Below are 12,330 nucleotides of genomic sequence, written 5' to 3'. Positions count from 1 at the left end.
AAAAAAAAAAAAAAAAAGGTTTGCATGGTTTGATAATATTTTATTTTTTTGGTAAAAGAGTTTTGATACCTAAAGCCATGAACTCGTGATAGACAGTATCGAATGGAATTTAAAAATTGGGAAAATATTTTTTGGAGTGTGATTTATGCGCCAACACCCCAATTAATGAGAGAACTCTCTCGGGCATTGACTAGGAGAAATATAGTGGTCATTTTACACACCTTGTGTTTGGGCACTAGGGCACACTCTCATACATAAAGAAAATATGTCACATAAAAAATTAGGAAAAAAGGGGGAAAGGTTTGCAACAAGTTGCCTAGCCTTCATGCTAGCGCCTGAGCCGGGTAACATGCATGGCTATCTACCCAAGGGCTAGGAGCATCATTTCGCGACGCCTTGTGAGAGGGTTATTGTAATGTGATTGGGTAGAGATCATTTTCCCCTTAGAAAAGATAAAATAAAATAAAATAAAATAAAATAAAATAAAAAAGAGAAAAAGAAGCCTGTTAGAACAGCATGACCCCTATGCCCCAACAAAGAGGAGAGTAAAATGATTGCCCCACTCATCATGAGAGACAAAAATTCCACCCCTATTGATGCTTCTCATGTACTCCCATTGGAATGAAATTTAACTGTTGCCTAAATTGCAACCATTCAAGGTAGCCAAAGAAACAGAATTTTAAAAGACATTTTAGTGAACAACTATAGCTAGAAGGGTATTTGTGAACCTTAAGGGCTCGTTTGTTTAGGGGGGACTTTGATGGGGTGAGATTTAAGGGGTGGGAGAGTTATACTTATTTCCCAAAAGTATGGTAAAAGTCATGTGTGTGAATATAATGGGGTGATAAATACTCTAAACAACATTTGGAGATGAGCTTTCCTGGCTATGACTACTGATGTAGTTTTCACCCCATCCCCTTCTAAAGGACTTTGTAGGATGGGAAGTCATTGCAATGAATTACTCTCTTTCTTCAACCCTTCGTTCTTTCTTTCTCACAGGTATGTACTTACTAATCAAACAAGGTTAGGGTGGAAAAATTCAACTTTTCTCCAACTTTACTTTTCCTACCTTTAACCCTACCAATATGTGTGACCTAGTAATCATACATTCTCACCCCAAACTCTCCTCTGAACAAACAAGATCTAAGGGAAAGTAAAATTATTCTATTTCTTTAAATGTCAATGGAGGATGTATTTACTAAAGGGCATCTAGGTAATAGCAAAAATTTTCAATACCCTTTGGCCCATGTGCTGATGCATACCTTTTAGGAATCTCCAAAATAAAAACCGATATCATCGTCCATCGGTTTATATCGGCATAAAAACCAAACCCGATTCAATCAACGTGAAGACACGTGATTTTGTGGGTGAGTGAAAAGGACCGTGTTCTTAACTTTTTGACTTCAGGGTATCAATGTTTGGCCCATGTGCTGATGCCTACCTTTTAGGAATCTCCAAAATAAAAACCGATATCATCGTCCATCGGTTTATATCGGCATAAAAACCAAACCCGATTCAATCAACGTGAAGACACGTGATTTTGTGGGTGAGTGAAAAGGACCGTATTCTTAACTTTTTGACTTCAGGGTATCAGTGTTTACTTTTTGAATTTTTTCCTTTTTTGTTTTCTTTAGGGAGTGGAGATCCTCCGTTAAAGAGATCCCACTGATTGGTCTATCTTCCTTTATTTCTTCTCAATTCACGGGAAGACACGTAATATTATTGGGTGAGTGAAAAGCACGTCTCCTTTACATTTTGAGTTTTAGGGAATTAATCTCTACTTTTTGAGTTATTTTTTTTAATTAAAGCTTCTTAATTACATAATGCATAAACAATTATATTTGAGGGATATTGAAAGTTTAAACGCTGGCTGGTCCCTACATCCAACACAGGTCTTAGATACCGTCTGATAACGTTTTTACTATTTTTGTATTTAAAAACTAAAAATGATTTAATAAATTTTTGAATTTCTAAAAATAAAAACTAATTTTTGATGTTAGATATTCTTATTTCTCAAATTGAGTAGGGTTAGATAAATTCTTTGAGTTAGTATACATTTTTGCTGGGAAAATCAAACTTCATTTCCTAGCAATGAAATGAATTTACGACTTCCACTAACAATGCAAAAATTTAGTGTATTCTTTCTTGTTTCCTTGGAAAATCTTCAAATTTTCAAAAACCACCAAGAGAAGGTAAATGCTAGGTTGGAAGACGCAACTTTTCATTGGGGATCTATCGATCTTTTGGCTCACAAGTTGTTCCAAGAAATGGAAAAATAAGTTTTATTTGTTTCGTCAAACCGGTTATTAGACACAGAAATAAACATAAATTTCTATTTATATTTAAAAAAACAGGTGAAACGAAACAGATTTATCAAATAGTTTTTGTGGTGTTTTTTCGTTTTTAAACACAGAAAAATGAAAAAACAGGTTTCTAAAACGTTATCAAACAATGCCTAATTAAATTTATCGTCCCATCTCAGTGAAATAAAAATATTTCTTTTATGTTGATACCTCTTAGTACACTCTCATTGGTCTTGTGCTGGCAGTGCAGGTCACTCTACCAGGCTGCAGATCTCTTACCCATAAATTTAATGTGTCGGTAACTAACCATGTTTAAACAACATTATCTCATAAACTTAATGTGTCGGTAACGAACCATGTTTAAACAACATTATCTCTGTTTTGGATAGAACATCCTACCATAAAAAAGTTTTGGATAGGACAAAGAGTAGCGGAGCTTTCCATAAAAAAAATAAAAAAGATAATAAAAAAAAGAGAGTAGTGGAGCTCTTAGTTGGAGGCAATAATGTTTGTAGCCGCTGACCTTTTTATTCCATTGAAGTTCCTCAAAATAGATATGTTTGTATCAGTTTGATATCAAGAAGTTCTTGCCTCCTGTAATTTGCAGAACTCTCTCTCTCTCTCTCTCATCATGGATACCATCATAAACTCGACGGTAGGATGGATTCCCACATATGTAATCGATCCAATCAGAGTTAGGTTTCAGGTGTTACGAAACCTTGGGGAGAACATTGAAGAACTAAGACAGAGAACAATTTTCTTGGCTGGAAGGAGAGACAGCGAACGAGGAAAAGTAGAAGAAGAGAAGAAGCAACAAGGGGTCGAAGCATCAGCAGAGGCAGATAGCTGGTTCGGTGAAGTCAATAATGCTCTATCAAATGCCGAAACCCTACGAACTGAGTATGATGAGCGAAGGAGTAGTGGAGCATGTCAAAGGTACTGCTTCTGCTGGTCAGGCTATCAGCTCAGCAAGAAAGCATTGAAACTCAAGGAAGTTGTTGAGGGGTTGTATGAAGCAGAGCCAAAATCTGGTTGGACTGCGACGGCTTCTACTTCGCACAAAGGGAAGAAGCTGGACACCGTTTCTATAGAGGGCCAAACAAGAACAGAGAAACTGAAGCAAGAGATGATCGATGCGGTGGTTGACGATAGGCATGTTGTTGTTGGGTTGTACGGTATGGGCGGCATCGGCAAAACGACACTCCTTCGACACGTCTATGAGCACTTTCGACAGACCGAGCACTTCGATTCCGTCATTTTCACTACTGTGTCATCCACACCAAAGTTCTCAGAAATACGAGAGGAAATAGCAAAAGGGTTGGGCTTGAATCTGAAAGATTGCCAAGATGAGAACGATTTAAGAGAAAAATTGTGTCGTCTTTCCGAAACAATGAAGTATATGTTGATACTAGACGACATGTGGGAGCCCTTTGATCTTACTGAAATCTGCATTCTGGCACCCAAGAAGGAGAATGGTTGCAAATTATTAATCTCATCTAGATCAAAAGATGTGGTTACAAGGTTTGTGATCCCTTTTGCAGCCAAAAAATCTCTTAGATCAATTCAAGTGAACAAATTAGGAGAAGACGAAGCATGGGAACTCTTTGTCCAAAAAGTTGGTGAAGATATTACTTCTGAACCAACAATAGAACCCATTGCCAAGGAGGTTCTTAAAAAGTGTGGTGGATTACCTTTGGCGATCATTGTTATTGGAGGCACAATGTCAACACGGGAAACGGAAGGACAATGGAAAGATGCCATTCGTGAATTGGAGCAACAATCAAATTCGAGTCTCGAAGGTATAGAAAAAGAGGTATTTTCAAAACTCATGTTTAGTTTTGAAAAATTGGAACCAATCCAACAATCCCTCTTCCTCTATTGCTGTTTATTTCCTAAGGATTGGAACCAGGGTGGAGGATCCATTGGGAAATACTTCTTATATAATTTTGCCATTGGTGAAGAAACTCTGTGTGATGAAATGCATCGACTTGAAGATATGAGAAATAAAGTTGATGTTTTGGTTGGAAAGCTTCAAAGTTCATCCATATTTGAGCACGCTAACAATGGACATGGTAGAATGCATGATGTGATGTATGAATTAGGTATGTGGATCACATCTCCGACTACATTGAATAAGTACCAATACTCCAAGTTCATTGCAAAGGCAAGATCTGGAATAACAAAGGCACCTGATGCCTCAGAATGGGGCAAAGCAACTAAGATTTCATTAATGTGGAATCAGATAGAGTCTTTACCTCAACTGCCAGATAAATGTCCACAGCTGCAAACATTGCTCCTTGGAGGATGTATTATTAAAGAGATCCCCCAAGTACACTTCTTGGAGCAAATGCCTGCACTCCGAATACTGGATTTGAACCGTTGTTCTGATTTAAAATTTTTGCCACCTTCAATATGCCATCTTGTCAACCTTCGTTCATTGTGCTTAGAATGTTGTGTTAACCTAAAAGAATTACCACGAGAAATCGGAATGTTGGCTCAGCTCATATTCTTAGATTTGAGTTGTTGCACAGGGTTAACAAAGCTACCAAAGGAGATGAAGAAGTTGAAAAATTTAAGGCATCTCAACATCAGCTACACTACCCAGCTTAAGAGGATACCACGTGGGGTGTTATCTGGATTGCATAAGCTAGAGGAGTTGTACACTGATGGAAGCAGTTTAAAATGGTCTACCAACGGCATAATGGAATTGGGGTCCTTATTGGCTCTTCGCTTGACTTCAATTATCAGAATTCCAGAGGCCAAAATAAAAGGAGTGAAGGTTTCCCATTGGTTGAAGCCCTTAGCTAAAAGCATAGTTTGTTTACACCTGCAGAATTGTGATATTGATCCTTCAACTTTGCCGGACCTACTACTTCTAGAAGGCTCTCGACACTTGAATAGAACGGTGAAATTCATATCATGTAATGGTTTGACATGGGTTCCAGCTTGTGGCTATAGTAACCTAACTATACGAAATTGTCCAGATCTCAAGCAATTGTGTAGTAGGATTTCACAATCAGCTGAAAGCAGCTTTACTAATCTGGGACGTATCACAATACAAGAATGCCCCAACCTAGAGGTTCTTTTCACTAGTGGTGTAACATGTCAGCTAAAAAAGTTGAAGTCTTTACATGTATATCAATGTCCTCAATTGGTGAACCTTATAGTATCAGATGATGATGATGAGGACATGGAAATATTGAGCAATGCATTTCCAAGTTTAAAGGAAATGAGGTTGTGTGAGCTACCAGAATTGACAGCCATATGCAACAACCATCAGCATCTAGATTTGATGAAGTGGCCATCTCTCTCTGCAGCAGAAGGAGCGCATGTTTATCTTTGTCCTAAGTTGAGGAGACCCCCATTTGGAGCCCATCGTGCAGATATATCCTTAAATGATGAAACCGACAGCCAGATGACAGAAAAGTATCGTAAGGAAAAGAGAGATCAGGTAAAAAATGAATTCTATTTCAACCACTTTATTATTAGGTTTCTTAATTCTCTCCTAATGATCTACTTAAAGTTGGATAAATATTGTTAAGTTTGTCTCAAATTTTTGACCCGTTTTGAAGATTGACCCGATCCGACATATTTTGGTGGCGACCCGAATGGGAATTTTTCTGAGATCTGTGATGTAAGCAAAGGGGTTGGGCCGATAGGCCCAAGCCCGGAGCCCATCACTGATCTCGTATGGGGATGCGGGGGCGTAGCCCCCACGGTATGGTTCGACCGGATCAACCGCGACCCGATGGGTCGATCCACGATTTTGGAATATATATAATGTACTGTTGCTTGTTGAGAAAGTCATCGTATTCTAGGGTTTTCACGCAGCTAGGGTTTCAGGGCAAGTTTTTCCTCGCTCCTGCTAGGGTGTAAATCTCTCTTTTGCATAGTGAATCTTCTTCTTCACCTGAGGATGTAGCACACCACCCTGGTGTGTGAACCTTGTTAAATCTCTGTGTCGTACAGATCTATTGTCTCTTTATTATTCGTGCTTCTTAGTGTTTGATCTAACAAATATATATATATATATATATTCTTGTAAGTTCTGACCATCTAGTTTATTTCACAAAGAATTTGAATATGTCAATTTTATAGAGAAAACTCACCACTATCATTACTCAAATTCAAGCACAAAATTGAGCATGCAAGGTAGGCCAAGGGCATCCAAAGTTGCAGAATATTACAAAACTTCCACTAACCTCTTCAACATTTTGATAATTTTGTTCTCTAATTTTAAATGCACTTTTGACCCACATTACATATTCATTTTGGACTGAAACTTGATTAATGAAAAATATGTACATGACTTATAGCTCTTGTTCAACATGTTAGTCCCATTTTCTAATCTTCACATTTTTTTTTTTTTTTAATTAATTCTTCACATGTTAAATTTCATATAGAGGAATTAGTTTCCCAAAATATGAACCTCACCTTATCCCCATTCCGTATATTTTTTTTAGTTATTTGTTTTATTTAAAAATTAATAGGATATATCACTTTATGTTTTTTTTTTTTATACTTACAGGATATCAAGATTCTTGACAGACCAGTCAACTCTGTATCTAACATTAACATATCACTCCGTCACTTGACAATATGCCCTTCTTTAATCTATTATAGTTGTTTTAACCTTGACCATTTCTTATCTCCGAATACTTATTTATTGACTCAAGTTTTTTCCCAACTAGGTCTCAAAGCCTTTCAAGTCTCTCCCTCTCTCTCTCTCTCATATTATCACATAGCATATGGAAACCCAATAATCTCCCCTATAATTATAGAATTTTGTCCATGCAGGAAGAAAAAGAAAGAGAAAAAGATGATGATGATGATGATGATGATGATGAGGAGGAGTAAGAAGAAAAATAAGAAGAAAGGTTAACTTCATCTTAAGTGTCAGGTATGACTCTTTATATCCTCCACCATTATAAAAGTTTTTTTCGTCTTTTGTACTGAGTTTTAATGTTATTCTATACATTCTACATTTTTAGCACTAAATCTTCCTTTCCTTCTAATTTTTTTTTGTTCCCATCTAACGAAGCTCTTTTCACTATAAGGTTATACGTTTCTATACAACCATTAAAGTTCTTTCTAGCATGAAGTAACAAATGCCTGTTCTGGATACGGGTGGTATCCGGCTCAATCGCCCATCTCTTGACCAGGTTGAGCATTTGACACATTATCATAACGGATCCAACGGCTATCATCCTTTGCCCAGAAAAAATCACCCATCTTCACTATTAACCCATACCCGAGCGCCACATCCTTACCCATCTGAGATTTCTCCTCTAACATATCCTGCAACTCTTCTCTTCCGATCTCTTCTCTCCCAAACTGGAAACTACCAAAGATGACAATAGATAGAGGTATAAGTAAATTAGAATTTAATAGGCTCAAAGATCAGTAAGTATCTAGCAGAAATGGGAATTGAGCAGAAATAGCAGCCACACAAGATGGGTTCTTGCTCCATATCGCGCTGAGCTTCTTCTCGCGCCTTCAACCACGTCACATCATCCCTGTATTCAACGGCGTCAACGGAGGCAGAGGTGTTCTTTTCTTGATGAGTGAGAGGAGAACAAGTGACGAGACCGGGGAAACTGGGTCTGGAGAAGTAAACATAATTGTTAAGAAAACGATTGACGACCTGGGTCCAATCAGAATCGTAGCAGGAGTTGTCGATGCAGGCGCACATTATGGTTTTGCTGTTGTAGCCCTTGCGGTGATGGCACCTGCAATTGTTGGTTGTTTCCGGAATGATTCGAGAGCCGAGCAGTGATGCAGACATAGAAGATTCTCTGGTCTGGTCTTAGAACTTTAGAAATTTTGGGATTAGGAGATTTTCTTTCATTCTTTCAGCGGTGGTGGAGGACTCTTGGGGGATTGGGGACGAAGAAGGGTTGCCAGAAATGGGAATGGGGCGCCATGTCTCTCATTAAAAAAAAAAAAAAAAAAAAAGTAGTGAATAAAGCGTCATGTCTTTCATACCTGAGTTTTAAGGTGTTTTTTTCCATGTCTTCAAGGGGGTTTTACCTCTGTGAAGCAAAACCAGAGCACTGACCACAGGTAGAAGTTCTCGGTTTCGGCACGACTGCACCTCCGCACCTCCTTCTCCTCTTTGAAGCAAAACCACGCCTCTGTAGATGGGTAGAAGATCTCGATCTCGGCAGTTTAGGAGAGAAGCGAATGGAAGAGAAGAGATCGGCAGTTGAGGATTTTACCTAGGTTGCCTGCGATCATCGGCGTCGGCTTCTCCGTTCGAATGTCTCAGATGGGTAGAAGAAGGAGAAGCTCTTGGTCTTGGCAGTTTAGGTAGAAATCGTCTGAAATTCTCATCTTGTACAATTCTATACAATTCCACCCTAAATGGCTGACACGTGTAAATATTCCATATCTACAGTTCAGATTGTATTATGGTTAATTAACATTGTATTATGGTTGATTAATCTGAACCGTAGATATGGAATATTTACACGTGTCAGTCGTTTAGGGTGGAATTGTATGGAATTGTACGAGATGAGAATTTCAGACGATTTCTACCCTGGCAGTTTGGGAGAGGAAATGGAAGAGGAGTGCAGCATAGGTCAAAACAGCAATCTCATATGGGTAAAGACATGGGATAAAAATCCTCTGTTGTTCTAATCGTCTGTTTTTCCATGTTTTGCTAGGTGCAGAACGCGACATGTGGATGATGCATCACCAACGGTCAAGATGATATATGTTGATTGAGGCTACCAAAACCAGGTTGAGGTTTGTGAACCAAATCGAGATTTGTATGACCCAACCCAACCCGTTTCCTCCTCTCTTCTTGTTGTTCACTCTCTGTTATCTCTCTCATTCCCTTAAAATCCGTTTCCTCTTCTCTACCAGAGGGATCAACTCCAGAGCTGCCAAAGGGGACGTGGTGAGGAAGGCTGGCGGGGTTGGGATGATATTGGCCAACGGCGTCTTCGATGGTGAAGGTTTGGTGGCCGACTGCCACGTGTTGCCGGCAACCGCAGTCGGGGCTTCCGGGGGCGATGAGATACGAAGATACATCAGCGCGGCCAACAGTGGAACTAAGAATGGCGAGAAGGGACGGGCGACGGTGACGATCACCTTCAGGGGAACCCGTCTGGGGGTCCAGTCGGCCCCAGTGGTGGCATCGTTCTCAGCCAGAGGGCCAAACCCGGAGTCACCGGAGATACTGAAACCAGACGTGATAGCACCGGGATTGAACATACTGGCAGCTTGGCATGAGGGGATAGGGCCGTCGGGTTTGCCTTCGGACTTAACTACCCATCGTTGACAGTGGTATTCCAGCAGTTGGGCGACGGAACGGAGCAGAAGCCGCAGGAGCCAAGGCGAACGAGGATGTCGACACACTTCATCAGGACGGTGACGAACGTGGGGGAACCTAAATCGGTCTATGAATTAATGGTGAAGCCTCCGAGTGGGACCACGGTGACGGTGCAGCCTGAGAAGCTGATATTCAGGAGAGTGGGTCAAAAGCTGAGCTTTTTGGTGAGGGTAAAGGCCACGCCCGTCAAGCTTTCCCCTGGGAGCTCAACCATGACGAGCGGCTCGCTGGCCTGGTCTGATGGAAAGTATGTAGTTACTAGCCCCGAGGAAGAAGAAGAAGAAGAAGAAGAAGAGAGGAGGAAACGAGTTCGTCTTTGAGTCGAGAATCGGGGCCGTAAGAGTCTACCTGGAAAATGACCTTTCCTTTGGTGTCGTAAACGGCGAAACCGTCGCCGGGGAAGAAGTGAGACGTCTTGAGTACTGTTAGCTGGGTCTCCTCTTTGAAGCAGAAGCTTTCCTCAACGACAACGCCGATGCTCATGGTTTGTTAGCTCTTTCTTCTTCTCCGCTGTTGTTCAATCCAGATCATTCAAAACCTTTTCAGGACGATAGTAGAAGAGAAAATGGAGAAGAAAAGACTTTTACAAGAGACTGAGTGCAACTTCTTGGTCTGGTTCACAAGGAGAAAACCCGGTTTTGGTAGCCTCAACCAACATATATCATCTTGATCGTTGGTGATGCATCATCCACGTGTCGCATTCTGCACCTAGCAAAACATGGAAAAACAGACGATTAGAACAACAGAGGATTTTTATCCAAAGACATGGCACTCAGGTAGGAAAATAATCATCTGTTTTTCTCATCCCTGTTTTTCCTTGTTTTGCTACCTGCAGAACGCGACACGTGGACAATTTTAAGACCAACGTATCGGATGTAATAATCCTCACCCAATCTTGACCGTTGGTCTCCTTATTGTCCACATGTCGCGTTCTGCAGGTAGCAAAACAAGGAAAAATATGGATGGAAAAAACAGAGGATTTTGATCCACTCAAGTATGGGTTAGTACCGACGATGGGTGGTTTTTTCTGGGCAAAATATGACACGTTGGATGCGTTATATACACGTGTTAAATACGCAGATAGACCTGGCAAGACGTGGACTTTTTTCGTTTTTAATAGAAACATGGACGATTGAGGATAAGGAGAGGAGCCGCATCCATATCTAGTGGCACAACCAGTACTTCTGTGTTTGAGTGGGCTTGGGCTTGGAAATTTTGGTGTAGAGCCGAGCCCTAAGCCAGCCTGGTATTTAGTATTTTTAGAATTATAAGTGCAAATGATTTTTTGTTTGGAGTGAAAATGATTAGGGGCAAGAAAAAAATGATCATTGAAAAGTTAGTAAGAAGAAATATATAAAAATTAAATTTTCACCTAAGTATGACATCTAATAGAGCTACCAGAAATGCTAAGATCCGTGTTGCAGATTGTTCGTGAGTGAGATGTCACCAATTTTTTTTTTTTTAATCCCGTGAACCCATGTAACTGATCCCATTTAGTTGGGATAAAATTGAGATGGGTTGTATGTTTTTTAAGGTAATACCGAGATGGGTTGTATAGTGATGTTTTGTTTGGTACTTTGATAGATTATTATTAACATAATTTTTGCAAAAAGTTTTATGCGCGATTGTGTATAAAACTGCCTCTTAACTTTATTTTAAAATTTAATAATAATAAAAATTTCTCTCTCTCTCTCTCTCTCTCTCTCTCCACTACTTTATGGCAAAAATAACCTTACGTTCTTACTCCCCTTCATCTTTGTTATTCGTGGGATCTGCTTATATGCCACAAAATTTCATTATAGTATTGGATATGGCCATAAAGCCATCTAATATGGTTTACCATATTTTATTAGATATCTAAATTTATATTCAATAGATGTAAAGATCACAACATATTTACTATATTTCCTGCTGTCAAGTTATTTATGAAGTTCTATCTTGGCTTACTCTTTGTGCTTGTGGTTTTACAAGACTCAATAAATTTGATTGTGCAACCACAGGTTCCAAAATGGACAGGCCATCCTCAATTTGAGTAGGAGATTATTATTAACATGGGCCGAGAATGTCACTGAAAATATGATATGGCATTTAAGAATGAAGAAGGTGCAAACGTGCCATGACTCTTGTTGAGTATATTGTTGTTGTGGTGCTTGACTGATGAGTGTTGAGTGATATGTATGAATTTGGATTTGGGAGATTGTGGGTTTGAGAATTTAAGAGAGTGAAGGGAGCATAGGGATATGAGTAAGTTAATTGATAAGTAGAGGTGTTTTGTTGGAAGCTTTCATTGATCTAGTCACAATAAGCTCAGTAAGAGGCTTTTCAGTTTTTTTTTTTTTGAATAGTCATGTAATATTTATGTGATGATTGAAATTGGTCAAGTTGTCTTAGGGTTGGTCCTGTTCTTGCCTTCATAAGTGTAAGTGTTGACTTTAAAGAATTAAAAATGATCTGAGCTAGAATGTGTACGGATGATAAAAAAACCTTCATATTTGGGTGACACTTCTTTCTAATCAGTTAAGATTTTATATTTTTTGCATACTTCGTTGGGTTGTCAAATGAATTTGCGAAAATTTTTATTCACATCAAAGTGAAAACATTCTAGATTGATGAGCTTTGTAGTAGTCATAGCAACACTACTGATATGTTTGGCGGTCACCAACCCTAGGAAAAATATTGTTGGATAAGCTA

At 39.3% G+C, this 12,330-nt stretch overlaps 3 protein-coding genes across 8 annotated transcripts; 2 read left to right on the top strand and 1 right to left on the bottom strand.

Moving 5' to 3' along the window:
* The first annotated feature begins 2,795 nt into the window (after window positions 1–2,795).
* LOC122093421 (probable disease resistance protein At1g61300) lies at window positions 2,796–12,107 on the top strand. 3 transcript variants are annotated; one of them, XM_042663776.1, is made up of 4 exons: window positions 2,796–4,116; window positions 4,201–5,754; window positions 7,101–7,203; window positions 11,640–12,107. In XM_042663776.1, exons 1-3 carry the CDS (start codon window positions 2,935–2,937, stop codon window positions 7,158–7,160), a joined length of 2,796 nt encoding a protein of 931 aa, XP_042519710.1. In that variant the 5' UTR covers window positions 2,796–2,934; the 3' UTR covers window positions 7,161–7,203; window positions 11,640–12,107. The 3 variants fall into 3 exon arrangements, with proteins under 3 accessions (XP_042519710.1, XP_042519718.1, XP_042519704.1); XM_042663784.1 differs by having other exon boundaries at window positions 2,797–4,405; window positions 4,835–5,754; XM_042663770.1 differs by having other exon boundaries at window positions 2,797–5,754.
* Window positions 7,214–8,603, bottom strand: LOC122093440. Of its 4 annotated transcripts, XM_042663794.1 has the most exons (4): window positions 8,522–8,603; window positions 8,289–8,437; window positions 7,754–8,032; window positions 7,214–7,644 (listed from the first exon to the last, which is right to left on the bottom strand). In XM_042663794.1, the coding sequence occupies exons 2-4, from the start codon at window positions 8,312–8,314 to the stop codon at window positions 7,443–7,445; spliced, it is 507 nt and encodes a 168-aa protein (XP_042519728.1). In that variant the 5' UTR covers window positions 8,315–8,437; window positions 8,522–8,603; the 3' UTR covers window positions 7,214–7,442. The 4 variants fall into 4 exon arrangements, 1 of the variants encoding a protein (XP_042519728.1); XR_006144451.1 differs by having other exon boundaries at window positions 7,754–7,819; window positions 7,948–8,599; XR_006144453.1 differs by having other exon boundaries at window positions 7,214–7,819; window positions 7,948–8,032; window positions 8,289–8,599.
* LOC122093936 (subtilisin-like protease SBT1.5) lies at window positions 9,019–9,588 on the top strand. Its single transcript, XM_042664499.1, has 2 exons — window positions 9,019–9,050; window positions 9,171–9,588. The coding sequence occupies exons 1-2, from the start codon at window positions 9,019–9,021 to the stop codon at window positions 9,586–9,588; spliced, it is 450 nt and encodes a 149-aa protein (XP_042520433.1).
* Window positions 12,108–12,330: the final 223 nt, after the last annotated feature.

This window comes from Macadamia integrifolia, chromosome 2 (assembly GCF_013358625.1).
Source record: "Macadamia integrifolia cultivar HAES 741 chromosome 2, SCU_Mint_v3, whole genome shotgun sequence".
NCBI lineage: Eukaryota > Viridiplantae > Streptophyta > Magnoliopsida > Proteales > Proteaceae > Macadamia > Macadamia integrifolia.
The sequence above is the reverse complement of the archived record's forward strand: the minus strand, read 5'-3'. Positions and strand labels throughout refer to the sequence as shown.